At 42.2% G+C, this 24,125-nt stretch overlaps 1 protein-coding gene across 1 annotated transcript in view; it reads left to right on the plus strand.

Annotated features, from left to right (window-relative positions):
• Nucleotides 1–7,434: 7,434 nt before the first annotated feature.
• The window catches only part of tbcd (tubulin folding cofactor D), a 400,428-nt gene continuing 383,737 nt past the window's right edge, over nucleotides 7,435–24,125 (plus strand). The window contains exons 1-2 of the mRNA XM_070857568.1: nucleotides 7,435–7,732; nucleotides 15,980–16,030. Coding sequence (XP_070713669.1) covers nucleotides 7,534–7,732; nucleotides 15,980–16,030 — 250 coding nt within the window. The 5' untranslated portion in view covers nucleotides 7,435–7,533. The remainder of the gene's footprint in view (nucleotides 7,733–15,979; nucleotides 16,031–24,125) is intronic.

Raw genomic sequence — 24,125 nt, forward strand, 5'->3', positions numbered from 1 at the left:
TTGTTTTCACAAATTGCTCTTTTGATGGAGCGATCGAAAGCCACGGACAAATTTGACTTTCTTCAGAGTTGTGACGTTCCTGTGGTAGCCGTATATTTCTGCTGTAACCATTTCTTTATTTGCAGTTATAACCAGGGTGGAGCTTTCCTTTACAAAGGTGCTTTCAACACTTGTGCAACCAAACTGACACTATTTTAAAACGCACAAATCACAACCAACCAGTCGATTGAAGAGATCAAGACAACAATAACTTGAATTTATAAAGTGCCTTTAATACAAGGGGAAAAAAATCCCAAGTTGCTTTATAGAGCAGCAAGATGAAGAATATACATTTAAAAAACGAGTATTACATAGAATATTTCTGATCTTTTCTGTGAGGAAGCTAGAATGACAAAATTGCATGGATAAACACAGTGACAAATATATTGGGATTCCTTAAATATTTCTGAGATGTAGAGTACGCTATATCCTCAGTTGCGGATATCACGAGTATTTTCAAACTTGCTGGAGAAATTAGAATTGGAATAACTTTCTAAGGTTTCTGGTGCATTTGTTAAAAAAAACTAAATCATAATAGGCCATCCCATCCACAGCTCGTGCTGCGCCGCGCCCAGCTCCAGAGGACCTGCAGGGAGCCGGAGAATAGGTGAGTTTGTTTTAGGCGCACTTTGTGGCACAAAAAACGGGCATCCAAGTCCGGGCTGCGCCGTTTTAGGCACGGCCCGAAACTTGGGCCCATCTATTCTGCTAGTTACAATCTCAAAAAACTCTAGCAGATTCGTCAAACATGATTTTCCTTTCATAAATCCATGTTGACTCTGCCCATTTGCTAATTATTATTTGCTAAGTACCCTGTTACCACGTTTTTAATAATAGGTTCTATCATTTTCCCTACTACTGATATTAGACTAACTGGTCTGTAGTTCCCCGTTTAGTCTCTCTCCTTCCTTTCTTAAATAGTGGAGTTACATTTTCTACCTTCCAATCGTTCTAAAATCTATGAAATTTTGAAAGATAACAACCAATGCATCCAATATCTCTATAGCCACCTCTTTCAAAACCCTAAGATGATTCCCGGGATGGTGGGACTGACCTATCAAGAAAGACTGGATCAACTGGGCTTGTATTCACTGGAGTTCAGAAGAGTGAGAGGGGACCTCATAGAAACGTTTAAAATTCTGACGGGTTTGGACAGGTTGGATGCAGGAAGAATGTTCCCAATGTTGGGGAAGTCCAGAACCAGGGGTCACAGTCTAAGGATAAGGGGTAAGCCATTTAGGACCGAGATAAGGAGAAACTTCTTCACCCAGAGAGTGGTGAACCTGTGGAATTCTCTACCACAGGAAGTAGTTGAGGCCAATTCACTAAATATATTCAAAAGGGAGTTAGATGAAGTCCTTGCTACTCGGGGGATCAAGGAGTATGGCGTGAAAGCAGGAAGTGGGTACTGAAGTTGAATGTTCAGCCATGAACTCATTGAATGGCGGTGCAGGCTAGAAGGGCTGAATGGCCTGCTCCTGCACCTATTTTCTATGTTTCTATGTAGGCTATCAGGTCCAGGGGATTTATCGGCTTTCCCATTACTATTTCCTGAGTTTTTTTTTTACTCATACTAATTTCTTTCAGTTCCTCATTTTCACTAGCCCCTTCGTTCTCCACTATTTCTGAGGTTTTTTTGCCTCTTTTTCTGTGAAGACAGTCACAAAGTATTTGTTTAATTTCTCTGCCATTTCCTTATTCCCCATTATAATTTCTCCTGTCTCAGCCTGTAAGGGACCCACATTTACTTTTGCTAATCTTTTCTTTTTTGCATACCGATTGAAGCTTTTACAGTCTATTTTTATGTCTCTCGCTAGTTTACACTCATATTCTATTTTCCCTTTCTTTGTCAATTTCTTGGTCCTCCTTTCCTGAATTCTAAAATCCTCCCAATCATCAGGCTTGCTGCTCTGTGAAGTGACATTATAAGCCTCTTCCTTTGATCTAATTCTATATTTAACTTCTCTTGTTAGCCACGGTTGGACCACTTTTCCTGTGGGGTTTTTGTGCCTTAAAGGAATGTATGTTTGTTGTAAATTATGTATTAATTCTTTAAATGCTAGCCATTGCTTGTCTTCCATCATACCTTTTAATGTAGTTTCCCAATCTATCATAGCCAACTCGCCCCTCATACCTATGTATTTTGCTTTGTTTAGATTTAAGACCCTAGTTTTGGATATAACTAAATCTCTTTCAAACTTAATATAAAATTCTATTACATTATGATCACTCTTCACCAAGGGCCCTTTACTACAAGCTTATTAATTAACCCTTTCTCGTTGCACAATACTAGATCTAAAATAGCCTGTTCCCTAGTTTGTTGCTTAACTGATCTAGAAAACTATCTTGTATATATTCCATGACTTTGCCTTCCACATTATTACTGCAAATTTGGTTTGCCCAGTCTATATGTAGATTAAAGTCCCCCATGATTACTGTATTACCCTTGTTACATGTGCCTCTAATTTCCAGATTTATACTCTACCCTACATTACAACTACTGTTTGGGGGCCTACAAACAACTCCCACCAATGTTTTCTGCCCCTTGCTGTTTCTTAGCTCCACCCAAACTGATTCTACTTCTTGATTTTTGGAGCTAAGATCCTTTCTCTACTGTCTTTATCCCATCCTTTATTGTCAGGGCTACCCCTCCTCCTTTTCCATCTCTTCTAAAAGTTAAGTATCCTGGAATATTTAGTTACCAACGTTGGTCACTTTGAAACCATGTCTCTGTAATTGCTATTAGATCAAACCTATTAATTTCTATGCTACTAATTCATCTATTGTGTTGCGAATGCTTCGCGCATTCAGATATAGTGCCTTTAGCTTTGACTTCTATTTATACTTTTCCCAGATGCCACCTTCGTCACTGATGCCCTTTTACCTTTGTTACCCTCTCTGTCCCTTCGTGACCCATTCTGCAAACTTTGCTCTGCACTAGAATTTTGACATTTCTCTTGCTGCTTTTAAATATTTAAATTTCCTGAACCCTTCCACGCCCCGCTTCATTAGTTTACTGTCGTATTTATTCGATTCACCAGGATACTGTTTCCAGCCCTTTAAGTGGAGCCCGTCCCAACAGAACAGCTCCCTCTTTCCCCAGTACTGGTGCCAGTGCCCCATGAAGCAAAACCCCTGCCTCCCACACCACTCTTTGAGCCACGCATTTAACCTTCTCGTCTGCTTATTCCTATGTCAATTGGCACGTGGCTCAGGGAACAATCCAAAGATTATTACCTTTGAGGTTCTGCTTTTTAATTTGGACCCCAACTCCTCAAACTCTCTCAGCCGAACCTCATTTGATCATTATCACATATTGGCTGCTGATTTCCTATATTACAACAGTGATTAAACTTCAAAAATTACTTCATATTGGGCGGGGTGTAAACCGGTGTTCCATGAGTTCACTGTTAAAATTATGCTCTGAGGATCAGCTTTCTGGCTGTTCTCTGTAGTGTCTTCCTTGTGCTCAGTAACCAGAACTGGAGGCAGTACTCAGGGTGTTATCCGACTAGTGCACTGTACAGTTTTATTGCAACTCTGACTTATTATTCTGTTAGCTTTTTTGATTGCTGTGCTGCATTAGTGGGACATGTTTAGTGTCCAGTCTACTAAGACTCCTCAGTCTCGATCCACTTCATCCTTAGCTATTTCAACTTATGCTGTCTCTTTTTCTAACCTATGAACAGTACTTTAGACTTGTGTGCAATGTTCCCTTTAAGTTGCGGGCCGCACTCTGCGGATCCCGTGCAGCCATTGAGCCTGCCTTTAAATAGAAAAAACGTACACACGTGGAATTTTGATTGGCCTGTTAAAGGGGCTACGGGGGCCCCCCAAAATTAGAGGGAACATTGCTTGTGTGTGTTAAACTTTGTCTGCCATTTCTTTGCCCATCTATTAATTTTGTCCAAATGTACTTCCTGTGTTGCCTCCTCTGATTCCACTACCCCTCCTAGTTTGGTATCAGCAAATGTGATCACTATTGAGTTTCTGAGTCCAGGTCATTTATGTAAATGAGAAACAGTAGTGGTTCCAACACCGAACCCTGGGAAATCATTCAGTGGGTAGGGTAGTGTTGTGGTTATGTAACTGAGCAAGTAAACCAAAAACCTAGACTAAGAATTCAGAGAATGTGTTTAAATCCCCACATGGCAGTTTGAGAATTTGAATTCACTTTAAAAGGAAATAAAAAGCTGGACTCAGTAAAAGTGACCATGAAGCTCTCGGATTGTCGTAAAACATCAACTGGTTCACGAACGTCTGTTTGGGAAGGAAACCTGCCGTCCTTACCTGGTCTGGTCTACGTGTGTCTCCAGTCTCTCACTAATGTGGTTGATATTTAAATGCCCTCTGATTATTGTTGTCAACTCTGGTTGGAAATATTCCTGGAGATTTCATCACCTAACCACCTGCCTACAGCCGCCCGTTGGTCACTCGACACATCCATCCGCGTGGCATACTGCCTTTCCACACCAATTGGAAAGCAAACAGACTCTTAGTTCCCTCAATGGATGATGCTTGATTGTCAATCAAGCAGCCTTTTTATCCCATCTCCTTTATTTAAAAAAACTAACAAAGGTTCAAAGAAAATGTGGGAAAAAAATCACATTTTTTAATGTATCTAGGATTTTTCTTGTGGGTTGCTCATAGCAGTGTCCTGGAGATTAATCTTTAATTCCTGGAAACTCCGGGACAATCTTGCAGGGTTAAGAACATAAGAAATAGGTGCAGGAGTAGGCCATTTGGCCCCTCGAACCATTCACTAAGATCATAGCTGATCTGATCATGGACTCAGCTCCACTTCCCTGCCTGCTCCCCATAACCCTTTACTCCCTTATTGCTTGAAAATCTGTCTATCTCCACCTTAAATATATTCAATGATCCAGTCTCCACAGCTCTCTGGGGCAGAGAATTCCATAGATTTACAACCCTCAGAGAAGAACGTTCTCCTCATCTCAGTTTTAAATGGGCGGCCCCTTATTCTAAGACTAAGTCCCCTAGTTTTAGTTTCCCCTATGAATGGAAATATCCTCTCTGCATCCATCTTGTCGAGCCCCCTCATTATCTTGTACGTTTCAATAAGATCACCTCTCATTCTTCTGAACTCCAATGTGTATAGGCCCAATCTACTCAACTTATCCTCATAAGTCAACCCCTTCATCTCCGGAATCAACCGAGTGAACCTTCTCTGAACAACCTCCAATGCAAGTATATCCTTCCTTAAATATGGAGACCAAAACTGTATGCAGAACTCCAAGTGTGGCCTCACCAATACCCTGTACAGTTGTATGCTTTTATACTCTATCCCCCTTGCAATAAAGGCCAACATTCCATTTGCCTTCCTGATTACTTGCTGTACCTGCATACTAACTTTTTGTGTTTCATACACAAGGACCCCCAGGTCTCTACTGTAGCATTTTGTACTCTCTCTTCATTTAAATAATAATTTGCTTTTTTATTCTTTCTACCAAAGTGGATAATCTCACATTTTCAAACATTAGATGCCATCTGCCAAATTTTTGCTCACTTACTTCGCCTGTCTATATCCCTTTGCAGATTTTTTGTGTCCTTCTCACAATTTGCTTTTCCATCCATCTTTGTATCATCAGCAAACTTGGCTACATTACACTCAGTCCCTTCATCTCAGTCTTTAATCTAGATTGTAAATAGTTGAGGACCCAGCACCAATCCCTGCGGCACCCCACGAGTCACTGTTTGCCAACCGGAAAATGACACATTTATCCCGACTCTCTGTTTTCTGTTAGTTAACCAATCCTCTATCCATGCTAATATATTACCCCGTGAGTTTTATTTTGTGCAGTAACCTCTTATGTGGCATCTTATCGAATGCCTTCTGGAAATCCAAATACACATCCACTGGTTCCCCCTTATTCACCCTGTTTGTTACATCCTCAAAAAACTCCAGCAAATTTGTCAAACATGATTTCCCTTTCATAAAACCATGCTGACTCTGCTTGATTGAATCATGCTTTTCCGAATGTCCTGCTACTGCTTCCTTAATAATGGACTCCAGCATTTTCCCAACGACAGATGTTAGGCTAACTGGTCTATAGTTTCCTGTTTTTTGTCTACCTCATTTTTTAAATAGGGGGGTTACATTTGCGGTTTTCCAAACTGCTGGAACTGCCCCAAGGTTGGCAATCCCATATCTGATGTGGCCTAGCGTGCCACTTATTTGTATCAGAAAAATAAGGGCAACTGGGGATGGACAATAAATTTGCCAGCCACACCTACATAGAATCATTACAGCACAGTAGGAGGCCATTCGGCCCGTCAAGCCTGGCTCTCTGCAAGAGCACTCCAGCTAGTCCCACTCCCCCACCATTCCCCGTGGGCCTTGCAAATGTTTTTCCTTCAGGGACTTATCTAACTCCCTTTTAAAAGCCATGATTTAATCAGCCTCCACCACCCATTCAGGCAGTGCATTCCAGATCATAATCACTTGCTGCATAAAAGTTTTTCTTCGTGTTGTCTTTGGTTCTTTTGCCAATCACCTTAAATCTGTGTCCTCTGGTTCTTGACCCTTCCGCCAATGGAAAGTTTCTCTCGATCTACGCTATCTCATCATCATCATAGGCAGTCCCTTGGAATTGCTTGCTTCCACTCTAAAAATGAGTCCTGAGGCGGCTGAACAGTCCAATACGAGAACCACAGTCCCTGTCACAGGTGGGACAGATAGTCATTGTGGGAAAGGGTGGGTGGGACTGGTTTGCTGCATGTTCTCGGCGATGATACTTGAGGTGCTCGGCGCTCTCCCAGATGCACTTCCTCCACTGAGGGCGGTCTTTGGCCAGGGACTCCCAGGTGTCAGTGGGGATGTTGCACTTTATCAGGGAGGCTTTGAGGGTGTCCTTGTAACATTTCCTCTGCCCACCTTTGGCTCATTTGTCGTGAAAGAGTTCCGAGTAGAGCGCTTGCTTTGGGAGTCTCGTGTCTGGCATGCAAACTATGTGGCCTGCCCAGCGGAGCTGATCAAGTGTGGTCAGTGCTTCAGGATGTTGGCCTGGACGAGGACATGATGTTGGCGATTTGTAAGATCTTGCGGCGACATCGTTGGTGGTATCTCTCCATCGACTTGAGGTGTCTACTGTACATAGTCCATGTTTCTGAGCCATACAGGAGGGCTACGCTATCTAGACCCCCTCGTGAATGAATATTTAAAATTGTTTTCCTCCTCCTCCCATTACTCCTGTAACGAGTAATCATGTCATTCTATCCCTCAGCAAGTTTTTAAAAAAAATCAATTTTTCCCTGAAAGGTGCAGTGAGCAGTGAGCTGGGGCAGTAATTTGCTTTTTGTATGTGTTGAGCTGGAGCTTGCTATTGGGAAGCGCCGGGCTCCGCGCTTTTTGTCCCTCCCCGAGCACGGTAGCGGCGGGGTGAGAGTTCACGGTGACGGCAAGCCGTTGCCAGGGCAGCGCACGGTGTCGGTGATCAGTGGCCGCTGTTCGCCTGAGCTCAGACTCCGCCCGACATGGCTTTCAGCGAGAGCCGGCCCGAAGCGGCCGAGGTGGAACAGGACGAAGGCGCCGGCGGCGAGCCCGACGTGATCGCCAAAACCAACTCGCTGCAGTCCTTCAGCGAGAGCGAGGAGGCCCGGAGCCTGCTGCTGGGCCTGAGAGCCGCCGCCGGCGACCCCGCCACCGGCGAGCTGCTCACACAGAAATTCACCGGTAGGAGGAGGCTCGCGGGCCGCGCTGTTCCCCTCGCCCCGGCTCTCCGCTCTACCACTGGCAGCACCTCCCGTCATCTTCTTCCCGCCTCTTGCTGGCCGTGCGCTGCCCCGCCCAATCGGCCCAGTTCCTTCTCAAGGATACTCTCCTCGCCCACACCCTTTCTCCATCCCTTCTCTGTACCCTCCCTCCGCTCACACCCTACCCCTCGCCCCCTCACTCCTTCCATAAAGATAATGATCTGACTTTTCTCATCAAAGATGCTGACCTTTTTTTTTCTTTGTTGACCATTATTCCAATGATCCCCTGGCCGGCATCCCGTCTTCCATCCTCCTTAAACTTGACCTCTGAAACATGGCTGCCTGTGTCCTAATGCGCACCAAGTCCTGTTCGCCCACCACCCCCTGTGTTCATTGACCTACACTGGCGGTCTGGCAATGCCTCCATTTAAAAATTCTCATCCTTGTTTCCAAGTCCCTCCATGGCCTCGCTCCCTACCTATCTCTCATCTCTTCCAGCCCTACAGCTCTCCGAGATCTCTGCTCTCCTCTAATTCTGGCCTTTTACGCATCCCCGATGTGTGGCCCAGTACCATGCCACATGTTTTTTGTATCTTGTACTGAACATAGATTTCTCTCATGATCAGTTGCCAGGTTATTTCTCCCAAAATGAAGTTTCAGTAATCATACTGGCAGATACTGTTGAAGCTTGTGATGGTTACCTGACAGATGTTCATTGCACTGACCACGTGTGTGAATATTGATGGTCACTGCCTGCACACAATAAACATGTCAAAACTACCTGCATACATTTTAAGTACCATAAATAATGCAAACAACGACAACAATTTGTATTTATATAGCGCCTTTAACGTAGTGAAATGGTCCACGGTGCTTCACAGGAGTATTATGCAATAAAAATTTGACGCTGAGCCACATAAGTAGAAATTAGCTCAGGTGATCAAAGGCTTTGTTAAAGAGGTATGATTTAAGGAGAGTCTTGGAGGAGGAAAGAGAGGTATTGAGAGTCGGCGAGGTTTAGGCAGGGAGTTCTAGAGCTTGGGGCCTAGGCAACAGAAGGCATGGCCACCAATGGTTGAGCGATTTATAATCGGATCCTCAGGAGGGCAGAATTAGAGGAGTGCGGACATCTGGGGCGTGTTGGGGGCTGGAGGAAATTCGAGAAGGGAGAGGCGAGGCCATGAAGGGATTTGAAAAATAGGATGAGAATTTTGGAATTGAGGCATTGCTTAACCGGGAGCCAGTATAGGTCAGTGAGCACAGGGATGATGGCTGAGCGGGACTTGGTGCGAGTTAGGACACGGGCAGCCGAGCTTTGGATCATTTCTAGTTTACGTAGGGTAGAATGTTGGAGGCCAGCCAGGAGTGCTTTGGAATAGTCAAGTCTAGGACAAGGAAGAGATTTCAAGAATAGTAAGAAAATACTAGAAATTACCCAGCAGGCCAATCAGCATGTAAAAGAGGTTAATATTTCAAATAGTTAATGTTCAACAGAAGTGGTATGGTCAGGAAGAGAGTAAAGGGCAGAACATTTCTGTTGAAGGGGTTCATTACCTTTTCAGTCAACATCTGAAAGAGAAAGATCTGTGAATTTCCACCATTTTCTATTTTATTTCCAATTCCAAGTTTAATTTTTTAAATGTAATCTCAGGGTTTACATGGAATTACATAGCATATACAGCACAGAAACAGGCCATTCGGCTCAACCAATTCATGCTGTGTTTAAGCTACTACTTGAGCCTCCTCCAATTCTTCCTCATCTGACTCTTATCAGCATAATCATTTATTCCCTTCTCCCTATTCTTATCTAGCTTCTCCTTAAATGCATCTATACTATTCGTCTGAATTACTGCCTGTGGTAGTGAGTTTCATATTCTCAATGGTACCCTCTCTAATGTGATCCTGTTATGCAGTGATCAGAACTGTACACAGTCCTCTAGCTGTGGCCTAACTAGTGTTTATATTATACAGTTGTAGAATAACCTCTCTGCTCTTATATTCTATGCCTCAACCAATAAATGAAAGTATCCCGCATACCTTTTTAACCAACTTATCTACCTGTCCTGCTACCTTCAGGGATCTGTGTACATGCACTCCAAGATCCCTTTATTGTAAGCTCATCCCAAATCATAGATATTTGCCATTTTTGCTGTCTTTCCTGCACCTGTCACAAACTAACAGTGACATGGTGAGCATTATGTCAGCAGTGTGTTGGGCATGATGACATCAGACAAGCTGACACAACAGTACTGCTTCACCCAAAATGGTGGACTTGGGGATACAGGGTGAGGAGTTCTGAGTCAGATTTGAAAAAAAAATGTATAGATCTTACTGCAGTAACAGTGACATCTCTGAATTATGAATGGAATTTGCTACCAATTCATTATAATCAAACTGTTGGTTACAAAAGATTGCTGCTTTAAAATTGGAGAGCAATGTGCGGGACTCTTAAAATTGACATCATTTTCTTTGACCAGGAATAGTTTAACACTTTTCTTTTCAATTGCTGACAGATACTAATTGGGTATTTCCAGCATTTTCTGCTTTAATTTCAGATCACTACTTTTTTGTTTTGTCTTTACTTTTCCATTTGTGCTTTTAGCAACTTCTTGCAAACTTAGCACTTTGTTCACTAATGTAGTGAAAGTGGATCTAGTTCATATCATTAGTAACAAAAAAGCAGCTACATACAGTGTCAATGTAACGCCCCTATTTAAAAAAGAAGGCAGACAAAAAGCAGGAAACTATAGACCAGTTAATCGATAATCTGTGGTTGGGAAAATGTTGGAGTCCATTATTAAAGAAGCAGTAGTAGGACATTTGGATAAGCAAAATTCGGTCAGGCAGAGTCAGCATGGATTTATGAAGGGGAAGTCATGTTTGACAAATTTGCTGGAGTTCTTTGAGGATGTAACGAACAGGGTGGATAAAGGGGAACCAGTGGATGTGGTGTATTTGGACTTCTAGAAAGCATTTGACAAGATACCACATAAAAGGTTACTGCACAAGATAAAAGTTCACGGGGTTGGGGGGTAATATATTAGCATGGATAGAGGATTGGCTAACTAACAGAACAGAGAGTCGGGATAAATGGTTCATTCTCTGGTTGGCAACCAGTAACTAGTGGGGTGCGGCAGGGATCAGTGCTGGGACCCCAACTATTTACAATCTACATTAACGACTTGGAAGAAGGGACTGAGTGTACGCAGCCAAGTTTGCTGATGATACAAAGATAGGAGTAAAAACACTGTGAGGAGGACACAAACAATCTGCAAAATGACATAGACAGGCTAAGTGAGTGGGCAAAAATTTGGCAGATGGAGTATAATGTTGGAAAGTGTGAGGTCATGCACTTTGGCAGAAAAAAAATCAAAGAGCAAGTGATTATTTAAATGGAGAAAGATTGCAAAGTGCTGCAGTTCAGCGGGACCTGGGGGTACTTGTGCATGAAACACAAAACGATAGTATGCAGGTACAGCAAGTGATCAGGAAGGCCAGTGGTATCTTGGCCTTTATTGCAAAGGGGATGGAGTATAAACAGCTATATAAGGTATTGGTGAGGCCACACCTGGAATACTGCGTGCAGTTTTGGTTTCCATATTTACGAAAGGATATACTGCTTTGGAGGCAGTTCAGAGAAAGTTCACTAAGTTGATTCCGGGGATGAGGGGGTTGACTTATGAGGAAAGGTTGAGTAGGTTGGGTCTCTACTCATTGGAATTCAGAAGAATGAGAGGTGATCTTATCGAAACGTATAAAATGATGAGGGGGCTTGACAAGGTGGATGCAAAGAGGATGTTTCCACTGATGAGGGAGACTAGAACTAGAGGGCATGATCTTAGAATAAGGGGCCGCCCATTTAAAACAGAGATGAGGAGAAATTTCTTCTCTCAAAGGGTTGTAAATCTGTGGAATTCGCTGCCTCAGAGAGCTGTGGAAGCTGGGACATTGAATAAATTTAAGACAAAAACAGACAGTTTCTTAAACGATAAGGGGTTATGGGGAGCGGGCGGGGAAGTGGAGCTGAGTCCATGATCAGATCAGCCATGATCTTATTGAATGGCGGAGCAGGCTCGAGGGGCCGTATGGCCTACACCTGTTCCTATTTCTTATGTTCTTATGTCAGAAAATCTACGATATAAATCTAGTATTTGAGGCTGTTTTGATCTCATTGTGCCAGATTTGCCACATAAGTTGTTATTTGTATGTAACATGAGGTATATTTATGGATGTGCACTGTTAGGCCCCAAGTTTCCACATGATTTGCTCCTGATTTTTAGGAGCAACTGGTGGAGAACGGAGTATCTTAGAAATCGGAATTCTCCACATTTAAGTTTTCTGCAGTTCTAGTCAGGTAGAACAGTTTCACTTTTGAACAGAATTTTTTTTTCAAAAGGGGGCGTGTCCGGCCACTGACGCCTGATTTGAAAGTTTCCACAGTGAAAACGTACTCCAAACTAACTTAGAATGGAGCAAGTGAAGATTTTTGTAGGCTTGAAAAAACCTTGTCTACACATTAAAAAATCAGGCGCAGGTTACAAATTAGGCGTCCGGAACGAGGTGGGGGGGGGGGGAGGGGGGGAAGGGAAGTCATTACATTCTACAATAAAACCTTAGTTATACTTATACAAATATTATACAAATAAATCCAACCTGAATAAAAATTTATAAGCAAAGAAAAGATTAAATAAACCATGTTCCTACCTGTGTGAAAGTGCTTCAGGCAGGCCTTTCAGGCAGCGGTTTGCCGTCGGGACCGACCGACGGCAGGGGGAGGCAGGGAGAAGGCTGCAGGAAGCCTCATTACTTGAGGCAGCCGTTCCCGACAGCAGGGGGGGAGGCAGGGAGAAGGCTGCAGGAAGCCTCGTTACTTGAGGCAGCCGTTCCCGACGGCTGGGGGTGGGGGGAGGCAGGGAGAAGGCTGCAGGAAGCCTCATTACTTGAGGCAGCCGTTCCCGACGGCAGGTGGCGGGGAGGCAGGGAGAAGGCTGCAGGAAGCCTCATTACTTGAGGCAGCCGTTTGCCGTCGGGCCCGACCGACGGCAGAGAGAGAAAGCTGCAAGAAGCCTCAGTGCTGATCATGGAAGGGCAATGTGGTTTTATTAAAAAATTTTAAAAATTGAACAGCCACAAAAAATTTGAATAGTCCCAAACAAGTGCATGTGTCCCGTTTATCACAGTCTATCTTTAATTACAGAATGCACTCCCTCACCCTCACACACAGAAATATCAAGAAAATTAAAATACAAGCCTTTGCAAGGGTTCAATAAACAAATTTTCACTTTTTCTGCAGCACTTTTTAAAATGGCCGAGTGCCAATGTTTCCTTCAGACTGCGCATGCGCGAACGCTCTAACGCGCACGCGCAGGGTTGCCGACACGAAAAAAACTCATTTAAATTGTACCCACCTTCTCCTACTTACAAAATCGGCGCGAGTGGTAGGCTCCGCCCCCTGGGCGCCGCGCCAAGCAGACATCGAGCTGCAAAGCGCTCGAGAATAGCGCGTTTTTTTTCAGGCGCCATTTTCGGCGCGAAAAACGGGCGCCCAGCTCGGAGGGGCGCCTGTTTTGCTGCGTGTGGAAACTTGGGGCCTTAGTGTCTGAGAGTTGGGGCACTAGGCATGGATGGGATAGCTACACTTTTTGCGTCATACTTGTATATGAGAATCTACACCTTCTTTCAGACTGTGAATATTACTCTATAACTGAGGGAGGGCTTTGCCACATTCAGTACATCTATCTAATTGTCAGTGTCTGATAAGAAACTTGTAGCATAGTGATTGGCTATTTAAGGATGTCTGCAAACCTAATGGCCGAGATTGTAGTCAGGAGTACCTCCGGAGTATGCCTCCATGCGTCCAGGCTGCGGTGGGGTCCAGTCTCGGGCCTCCGGTTATCTAGCAGCAGAAAGGCCCATGGATCCTAGGGATGCAGGCAGTTCGGAAGCGTCCCTGGGATCACGTCCAATGACAAAGGAGGATTCCATTGCAATCATTTACGAATGTAGTCCCCTATGCGATGGAATCTCCAAATAATTTTACAATGTACAGAATTCTAATGATTATAAATGTACTGAATTGCAATTATATTCATAAGTTCCTTCTTGCACCATCCTCAATAAAAATGTAATTTTTTGATAAATAATTTTAAACATCTTAATCCGAGCCAATATTTGCATAAAATCATTTAACATGTATGTGCATACTTTTGGATTTTAAAATGTCTTATTTAAGCCTTACATACATCCTTACACTGATGAAAGTGGGCCCTGTACCTGCTTTTACCAGCCATAAGAGTTGCGTTGGCAATTGCTGGGAAGTTGTTCGGCAAATAGCCCCACTCTGCAGCAGCAATACTCATTTTTCTGGTGGTTTGGATGATCTGTCAAGGCATACCTTGATAGATTGTAAGTTCCGGATTTTGCACATGTGGAAATCCGTAAGCTGCAGGGCCTTTCAAATGAATTATGACGGTGTCCTCTCCAGAGTACGCAGTCACGGATCGCAATTTTAGGGCCAATATCTGATCTTAATTACAGTTGTTTAGGTGTGCAGTTTGGTCAATATTTTTGGTGTGAATTTATATTACCAGAAACTATCATAAATAAAACCAATCTAGTTGGATGTGTGACACATTAAACAAAAACAAACACTGCTGACTATCGTTTATCAGACCACAAAAATATTTAGAAGTTTTCAAATGATGTAAAACATTGAAACTGTTCATGACTATGTCTCTTCAGATGCTTTAAACGACATGAAATAAACAATAATTATCAAAATAAACTTGTTTTCGTATCTGCTTTGCTTTTCAAGCATTCAGCTTTTTAAAATTTACTCCATGCTTGTAGTCAGGACATCAATTTTATGAATTGATTTTTTTTTCAACAAAAGATTAACTCTTTAGCTAGACTTCTTCAAATTGACTGTAATGAATGGCAGACATAGCATAGCTACACCTTAGAATGATTTTCATTTAAAAAAAATCATTTTCAAAGATTCTTTTTGCATTTTACTTAGCTTGTTTATCAGTGATTTCTTAACCTGTACATCCAGAAAATTCTTTATTGGTTTTCTTTCCTGTATTTCCCACGTAAACTTTTTGTCAGTAATGGTGACCATGAAACTAATGGATTGTTGTAAAAACCCATCTGGTTCACTAATGTCCTTTAGAGAAGGAAACCTGCTGTCCTTACCGGGTCTGGCCTATACATGATTCCAGACTCACAGCAATGTGGTTAACTCTTAACTGCCCTCTGAAATGGCCTAGTAAGCCACTCGAGCAAAGAGGGATGGTCAATAAATGCGATGCCCGTATCCCAGGAACTAATTTAAAAAAGCCTGAGTGATGGTCTCCTTTCCATAAACTCCCATCAGTTTTGCTCTTTGATCAAGGTTCAAACTCCACTTCAGGACTTGAGCATAATTTAAGGCTGCTATTGCAGCACAGTACTGAGTGAAAGCTGCATTGTTGGAGGTGCCGTCTTTTGGCTGAGTGTAAAACTGAGGCCCTGTCTGCTTGTTCAGGTGAACATAAAAGAACCCACGGCACTATTTGAAAACGAGCAGTGACTTTGCCCAGTGCCAATATTCCTCCCTCAATCAACACCTCCAATAATAGGTTAACTGGTTGGCCCTCTCTCTTGCTGTTTGTGTGACCTTCCTATGTGTATATTGTCTGCTGCATTTGCCCCCACAACAATGATTTCAAAAATCCTTCATTGGTTATGAACCACAGATTTGCTGAGGATGGGATAAAGTGCTATATAAATGCAACTTATTTTTTCAGACTTTCTCTGGCAGGATAACATGATGGTCAGTTGTTCATTCCCTGACATGAACTGGCCTGTGATGGCTTTGTGTTCTATCCAGTGAACTTACAATAAATTCAATTCGCACACAGCTATGAAAGAAGAAAGGCTTGCATTTATATAGCACCTTTCACGACCTCCCGACATCCCAACGCACTTTACAGCCAATGAACTACTTTTGAAGTGTAGTCTCTGCTGTTATGTAGGAAATGCGGCAGCCATATGCGCACAGCAAGGTCCCACAAATGTGAAAATGACCAGATAATCTCTCCACTCTGAGGCTCAAAGTCACACAGATCTGGGAAAAAGTGCTGCAAGGCCAGCATTGTAACTGTTTGCGAAAAATAGTTTTCTACCTGATACCAATGTCTGGATATTGCATAACCAACCACTAATACATTTTTCTTCCTTGTTCTAGTCATAATGGATAAATACCAAGAACAACCACATCTACTGGACCCACATTTGGGTAAGATCATATATGTTTGAAGGGACTAAGTTCTATTCTTCTAGTCAGTGTGTAAGGAAAAGATAGTATAGGTGTAATGTATTCCACATCAAATACTCCAGCATAAACAGACAACCTTTCTATTTGCTGTATGTACTGACATAAGCACAATGGGCCTAATTACTTTATCTGTACTTTAAGATTTATATAATTCTGTGTTGTCACAGTGACATAAAAATTCACAAGTATTTGATGTAAAATTATTTTGAGGTGAATAACTTCTTAGACATGTAACCGTTTTTACATCAGAGGTACAATGATATGTAATGGGCCAAAGATTGCGGTGGGGCAAGTATCTCCGGAGTACGCCTCCAACACACCTGCTGGCAGCGAGGCTGCGAAAACTTGCGCTCTCAGGCCTCTAGTCACAGGGCACAGTAATGGCCCAGGGACGCAGGTGGTGCGGAAATGTACCTGGGATCACCTGGGTCTGGTCCTCTAATCACAAAGCAGAATTCTATTTTAATAATTTCTTAAGGGAATCCCGCAGTGATATGGAATGGAATTCCGAAATCTGATCTACTTACAATTTACAAAATTGGAATTTTATTTGTAATTACCTTCATTCCACCAACTTCACAAAAAATATTATTTTTTAATAATTTTAGACATTATTAAAACTGTAATCTGCGTCAATATTTGCATAAACTCTCTTGATGCAGTGTATATACATAATTTACCATATGAAAGTGTTTAAAACATGCCTGAGAATATCCCTTTACGCTGATGCTAACAGGCCCTGCCCCTGTTTGCGTCAACTGTAATATTTCCGTGTGCAATTGTTAACCAGTCGGTGGGCAAATATCCAATTCTGCGCCTGCAATTAATTTATCGTGGCTTGCGCAGATGGCCTGTCAAAGCGTACATTGACAGGCCGCAAGTTCCAGATTTCGCGCATGTAGAATCCCGAATTTGTGGTGGATTTTGAAGGAGGTATGGCAGCTACTCTGAGAGTACGTCGCCATACTGACTGCAAAATCTGGGCCATTAGCTTTAAATTATCTTTAACTTAGTATCTTACAGAAGGGGGCCATTCGGCACGTGCACGTGCTGTTTTTTTTTTGAAAGAACTGTCTACTTTACATAAGAACATAAGAATTAGGAACATGAGTAGGCCATCTAGCCCCTCGAGCCTGCTCCGCCATTCAATAAGATCATGGCTGATCTGGCCGTGGACTCAGTTCCACTTACCCGCCCTCTCCCCGTAACCCTTAATTCCCTTATTGGTTAAAAATCTATCTATCTGTGACTTGAATACATTCAATGAGCTAGCCTCAACTGCTTCCTTGGGCAGAGAATTCCACAGATTCACAACCCTCTGGGAGAAGAAATTCCTTCTCAACTCGGTTTTAAATTGGCTCCCCCGTATTTTGAGGCTGTGCCCCCTAATTCTAGTCTCCCCTACCAGTGGAAACAACCTCTCTGCCTCTATCTTGTCTATCCCTTTCATGATTTTAAATGTTTCTATAAGATCACCCCTCATCCTTCTGAACTCCAATGAGTAAAGACCCAGTCTACTCAATCTATCATCATAAGGTAACCCCCTCATCTCCAGAATCAGCCTAGTGAATCGTCTCTGTACCCCCTCCAAAGCCAGTATATCCTTCCTTAAGTAAGGTGACCAAAATTGCACGCAGTACTCCAGGTGCAGCCTTATCAATACCCTATACAGTTGCAGCAGGACCTCCATGCTTTTGTACTCCATCCCTCTCGCAATGAAGGCCAACATTCCATTCGCCTTCCTGATTACCTGCTGCACCTGCAAACTAACTTTTTGGGATTCATGCACAAGGACCCCCAGGTCCCTCTGCACCTCAGCATGTTGTAATTTCTCCCCATTCAAATAATATTCCCTTTTACTGTTTTTTTTTCCCCAAGGTGGATGACCTCACACTTTCCGACATTGTATTCCATCTGCCAAACCTTAGCCCATTCGCTTAACCTATCCAAATCTCTTTGCAGCCTCTCTCTGTCCTCTGCACAATCCGCTTTCCCACTAATCTTAGTGTCATCTGCAAATTTTGTTACACTACACTCTGTCCCCTCTTCCAGGTCATCTATGTATATTGTAAACAGTTGTGGTCCCAGCACCGATCCCTGTGGCACACCACTAACCACCGATTTCTAACCCGAAAAGGACCCATTTATCCCGACTCTGCTTTCTGTTCGCCAGCCAATTCTCTATCCATGCTAATACATTTCCTCTATCTTCTGCAGTAACCTTTATCTGCTGCAGTAACCTTTTGTGTGGCACCTTATCGAATGCCTTTTGGAAATCTAAATACACCACATCCATCGGTACACCTCTATCCACCATGCTCGTTATATCCTCAAAGAATTCCAGTAAATTAGTTAAACATGATTTCCCCTTCATGAATCCATGCTGCGTCTGCTTTATTACACTATTCCTATCTAGATGTCCCGCTATTTCTTCCTTAATGATAGTTTCAAGCATTTTCCCCACTACAGATGTTAAACTAACCGGCCTATAGTTACATGCCTTTTATCTGCCCCCTTTTTTAAACAGAGGCATTACATTAGCTGCTTTCCAATCCGCTGGTACCTCCCCAGAGTCCAGAGAATTTTGGTAGATTATAACGAATGCATCTGCTATAACTTCCGCCATCTCTTTTAATACCCTGGGATGCATTTCATCAGGACCCAGGGGACTTGTCTACCGTGAGTCCCATTAGCCTGTCCAGCACTACCCCCCTAGTGATGGTGATTGTCTCAAGGTCCTCCCTTCCCACATTCCTGTGACCAGCAATTTTTGGCATGGTTTTTGTGTCTTCCACTGTGAAGATCGAAGCAAAATAATTGTTTAAGGGCTCAGCCATTTCCACATTTCCCATTATTAAATCCCCCTTCTCATCTTCTAAGGGACCAACATTTACTTTAGTCACTCTTTTCCGTTTTATATATCTGTAAAAGCTTTTACTATCTGTTTTTATGTTTTGCGCAAGTTTACCTTCGTAATCTATCTTTCCTTTCTTTATTGCTTTTTTAGTCATTCTTTGCTGGTGTTTAAAATTTTCCCAATTCTCTAGTTTCCCACTAACCTTGGCCACCTTATACGCATTGGTCTTTGATTTGATACTCTCCTTTATTTCTTTGGTTATCCACGGCTGGTTATCCCTTCTCTTACCGCCCTTCTTTTTCACTGGAATACATTTTTGTTGCGCACTATGAAAGAGCTCCTTAAAAGTCCTCCACTGTTCCTCAATTGTGCCACCATTTAATCTGTGTTTCCAGTTTACTTTAGCCAACTCTGCCCTCATCCCACTGTCGTCCCCTTTAGTTCCACATCCCAGTTTTCGCTCCATAACCCTGCAAATTTGCCCTCTTCAAATACATGTCCAATTGCCTTTTGAAAGTTTCTATAGAATCTGCTTCCACCACTCTTTCAGATAGTGCATTCCAGATCTTAACAACACTCTGCGAGGAAAAAAAAATCTCTTAATTTCTGCTCTAGTTCTTTTGCCAGTTATTTTACTGTGGTTTGGTGTGTACAGAATATGTAATTTTGAAGTGCGTGATATCTGATAATATTTCACTGTGGATGACTCCAAAACATTGAAGTCACAAATGAACCATATGGATGATGTTGACTAATTAGATGCATATAGGGTTTATGTTATAGCCAGCAGTTTGATACAGGTAGTAGCTGAGTGAATGAGACAAGCAGCTCAGAAATGACAAAAGTAACATTATTTAATCATATTTTATTCGTGTAAAGAGTAATTTTTTTGTACATATTATGGACATTGTCATAAATATTATTAGTTTGATTTTTGACCTGCATCCTTCCTGTTCACCAATCCATGTCTGCCATCTTGAAAGCTAGCTTAAATCTGATGATCTGTTTTCCACATCAAGTTTACATTTCCAGTTTTGTTGCTTGCTTTCATTTAAACCTGAAAATCTTAATGCAAAACACAGTCTTACTGCTGACACTTACTGCTGGTTGCTTCAACTTCATGCTGAATGAAGGGTGTCATACAATCATATACCTTTTGTTGCACATAGTCATTTCAATGTATTCCTGTATGCCTGCAGTCTGTTAATATATCTGTCAGTCTTTTGTTACCACTTATTAGATTTTTCATTTACACTTCTATTCTTCTGCCAAATTTGACCTCTATTTTGGCTGTTTCGATTTCCATGACATTTTGTATCACTGTGAGGAAGGAAGGGAGGTTTTTTTAAAAACTAGAAACTATCTTGAATAAATATTGTACTAGGACAGAATTTTAATCCCTTTAGAATACCACCATCATTGAATCAACTTGTATAAAAACAGTGAAGACTTTGTATATTGACCCGGAATATGTGATGGATAATGATGGCAAACTGTTAGCGTTCGCCCTCATTACCCCTCTGAAACTAACCGCAACTTCAGGATTTAACGTATGCACATCTAAATGCAGCCAGTCAGTCACTGCTCTGATACTGGCTGCACAGTGGAGCCACCACTCCCCCCCCCCCCCACCCCATAGCTGGCAATCAATGAATCTGATGAAAACTTTCCAAAATAATATCACTGATAAATACTCCGTTAAATGTTAAGCTTTTTTGGATTAGGGCAACTGGAGTTTTAACAGCACATTTACTGGTAACAAGCGTCTGGCTTTAAACTAATAAAACTAATTTTTATATTTGTGGAGTGTCAAATTTCTCCATTATAATAAAAATTACAATTTTTAATAAAGGTAAAAAAAAACATTTGTTTTGTCATCTCCGTGTGAAAGTCCCAATCGTTATTTTGCTCTCTAACATTAAAAATCCGGAGAAAAGCAGCTTCTTGTTTCCTATCTGAGAATTTTTCAATGTGATTGGCTGCTTCTAGTTTGTTGTCATCACTGCAGCATCGCTAGCTTATTCATGTGTTAGCAAGAATGCTCCGAGCCACAAAGTTCTCCATCGCTGTTGTCAGTTCTACTGTATGATTGGCCATTAGGGACTGCAATTAGATGGGGCAAGTGTTTCCCCAGTGTTCAAAACCGCTCACTATTGTTTGATAGCGTAGCTCGTGAACCATATTGAAACTTTCTAAACCTCAGTCCTGCAATACTGAATGATAGGGGTAATTCACTAAACTACAGATTGAACAAAAATGCATTTCGACATAATTTTGTTTGCTAATTACTAAATTAAAGTGAGACTTTTTATAGTCTAATGTCACAGACTCTCTTCACATTCAAATCCTCTTTAATTTCACATGCTTAACCCTTAGATGTTGCCAATTTTAGGAATTTATGTTTCCATGGACCAATTGGTTCTGTTGTTTTCAGTTAATATATTGTGACACTCAAGTAAATATTATATTCGTAAAAATAGTAAAGCAGGAATTGCTGAATTACTGTAATATTTATCTCATGACTAAATTAAATACATAAAACACAATTTTACATAAAAATAAAGAAACAACTTTTCCTGTGTTGATCCTGTAATTTCTTTTTTCCTTCTGTTCTCTTCCTCTCCATTTTAACTTCACCATTTCGCTTTTCTATTTATTCTAACTCTATTCTACCTGTTCTAATCTTTTTTTCTTTATCTTTTTATATTGTGTTTTTCATGCCCTATGGTACCACCGTTTTGGAGGACTTTTTTTTTGTAAAAAGAGAAAGGTTTGCAGTCTGAAAACTAGCTTTAAGGCTGATCTTCCAGTCAGTGAAAAGCCTTGTTGGTGAAGATTGACTTTACCATATCATAAATGCAATCAGGTTAATATTTAGATGTGAAAATCACACAAACTCATCAGTGGTGTCTGGAGGGTGAAATTCAATCAACCTCCATTTTTTCTGATTTCAACTTAACTTATTTTATAATTATTCTATATATTTAATTTTATTTAATATAATTAATCTTGATTTACTGATTCTACTATTGTAGAATCCTTATTGTAATTACCATGTAAATTTAATTTAGTTTTTTAGTTTTTTTGCTTGTATCTATTTGCGTGCGCATTTTAGCTGCCGCTTCAGTCCTGAGCCATTGACTTCTTTTTACACGTCTCCTGCTTTTTCTCTCTTTCCCTCCCTGGTCAGTATCTAATGTTGATATGCCCTTGCCATCCATGATCTTATCGTGGATGACTGCTTTGACATCATGGACCTAACTGAAACTTGGCTGAGGGATAATGACACATTACCTTTAATCAAAGCCTTCCCTCCCGGCCATACCTTCCACCACTTGCCGCACCCAGACCACCGTGGTGACGGTATAGTTCTCACCACTAAATCATACCTTGGTCTGTTTCCCTACTGCTCTGGCAATTTCATCTTTTGAACATCTCGCCTTATTCCACCCCTCTCACCTATCATTCAAAATTCTCGTTCTCTACCGCCCACCCAAATATGCTAAAAACATTATCACGGATATATCCTCACTGCTTTCCTCCCCCAGCCTATGCACCGAATGACTTCTCATCCTCGGTGACTTCAACCTTTTCTCAATTCATCATGCTCTCTCTCCTCTGAGTTCACTACCCTCCTGTCCTCCCTTAATCTCTCCCTCCATGTAAATTCGTCAACCCATATTCACGACTGCCCCCTTGACCTTGCAATCGTTCGTGACCTTGCTATTCCAATCATATTAATTAAAGATAAAGTAATCTTTGACCATTTTCTTGTATCGCTCCCGACCCACATCCCCCTTCCCCAATCCAAACCTACTTCCTTCTGCATCCGCCCCTGGAAAAAACTCTCCGAACTCTCTTGCAACTGCACTTATCAACTCAACACTGTCCAACCTTTGGCCGCCTTTTAACAATGACATTTCTTCAGCCATCGATCTGCTCAACCACACCCTCACCATCACCTTTGATGCCCTAATCCCTATTAAAAAGATTACTCTCTCCCACACTGGTTGTTCCCCCTGGTACAGCCCTCATCTTCACTCCCTAAAGTAAAAAAGAGCGCAGACTTGAACGGATGTGGCGGACAACTGGTTTAGCCATTCACTGTCAGATCTGGCGCGAACACATAAAACGTTATTCGTTCCTACTCTTGTCTACAAAACCTGCTCACTATTCCAGGATCATTCTGGATTGCAAAAATAACCCCCGGCGGCTATTCTCAACTGCTAACCGTCTCCTTAAACCCCTCTCCACATTCTCCACCACACTCACCTCCAACAACAAGTGTGAGGAGCTCATGGACTTCTTTGTCTCAAAGATTGAGACCATTCGATCAGCTGCCTCTGCGAGATCCCTTCCTTCACCTAGCCCACAGGGCTAAACTTCATCTGAGGCTCCCACCTGCCCTAGCCCTAAACTTACATCTTTCTCTAGTTTCTCTCTGATCTCCCTCTTGATCTCTCCAAACTCATCTTGTCCATGAGACCCACTTCCTGTTCCCTCGACCCTATTCCCACTAAACTGCTGACCACCCAACTTCCTTTTTTGGCTCCCATGTTAGCCGACATTGTTAACGATTCTCTCTCCTCAGGTACTGTTCCCCTCCTTCAAATCAGCTGTCATCACCCTCTCCTCAAAAAAACAACCCTTGACCCCACTGTGCTTGCTAGCTTTCACCCCATCTCCAACCTCCCTTTTCTGTCCAATGTACTTCTGCCTCCCAAATCCGTTACCATCTTTCCATTAATTCAATGTTTGAATCCCTTCAATCTGGTTTTCGCCCCTGCCACAGTATCGAAACGGCACTCATCAAAGTCACAAATGACATCCTTTGTGAGTGTGACAAAGGTAAACTATCCCTCCTCGTCCTTCTGGACCTGTCTGCAGCCTTTGACACAGTTGACCGCTCCATCCTCCTCTAATTCCTCTCCACCGTCGTCCAGCTAGGTGGGACTGCACTCACCTGGTTCCATTCTTATCTATCTAATCGTAGCCAGAAAATCTCCTGCAATGGCTTCTCTTCCCACTCCTGCATCGTGGTGTCCCCCAAGGATCTGTCCTTGGCCCCCTCTTATTTCTCATCTATATGCTGCCCCTTGGAGATATCATCCAAAAACACTGTCAGTTTCCACATGAACGCTGACGACACCCAGTTCTATCTCTCCACCACTTCTCTCGACTCGTGCTTGGTACCTAAAT

Source organism: Pristiophorus japonicus, chromosome 16 (assembly GCF_044704955.1).
Source record: "Pristiophorus japonicus isolate sPriJap1 chromosome 16, sPriJap1.hap1, whole genome shotgun sequence".
Classification (NCBI taxonomy): Eukaryota; Metazoa; Chordata; class Chondrichthyes; family Pristiophoridae; genus Pristiophorus; species Pristiophorus japonicus.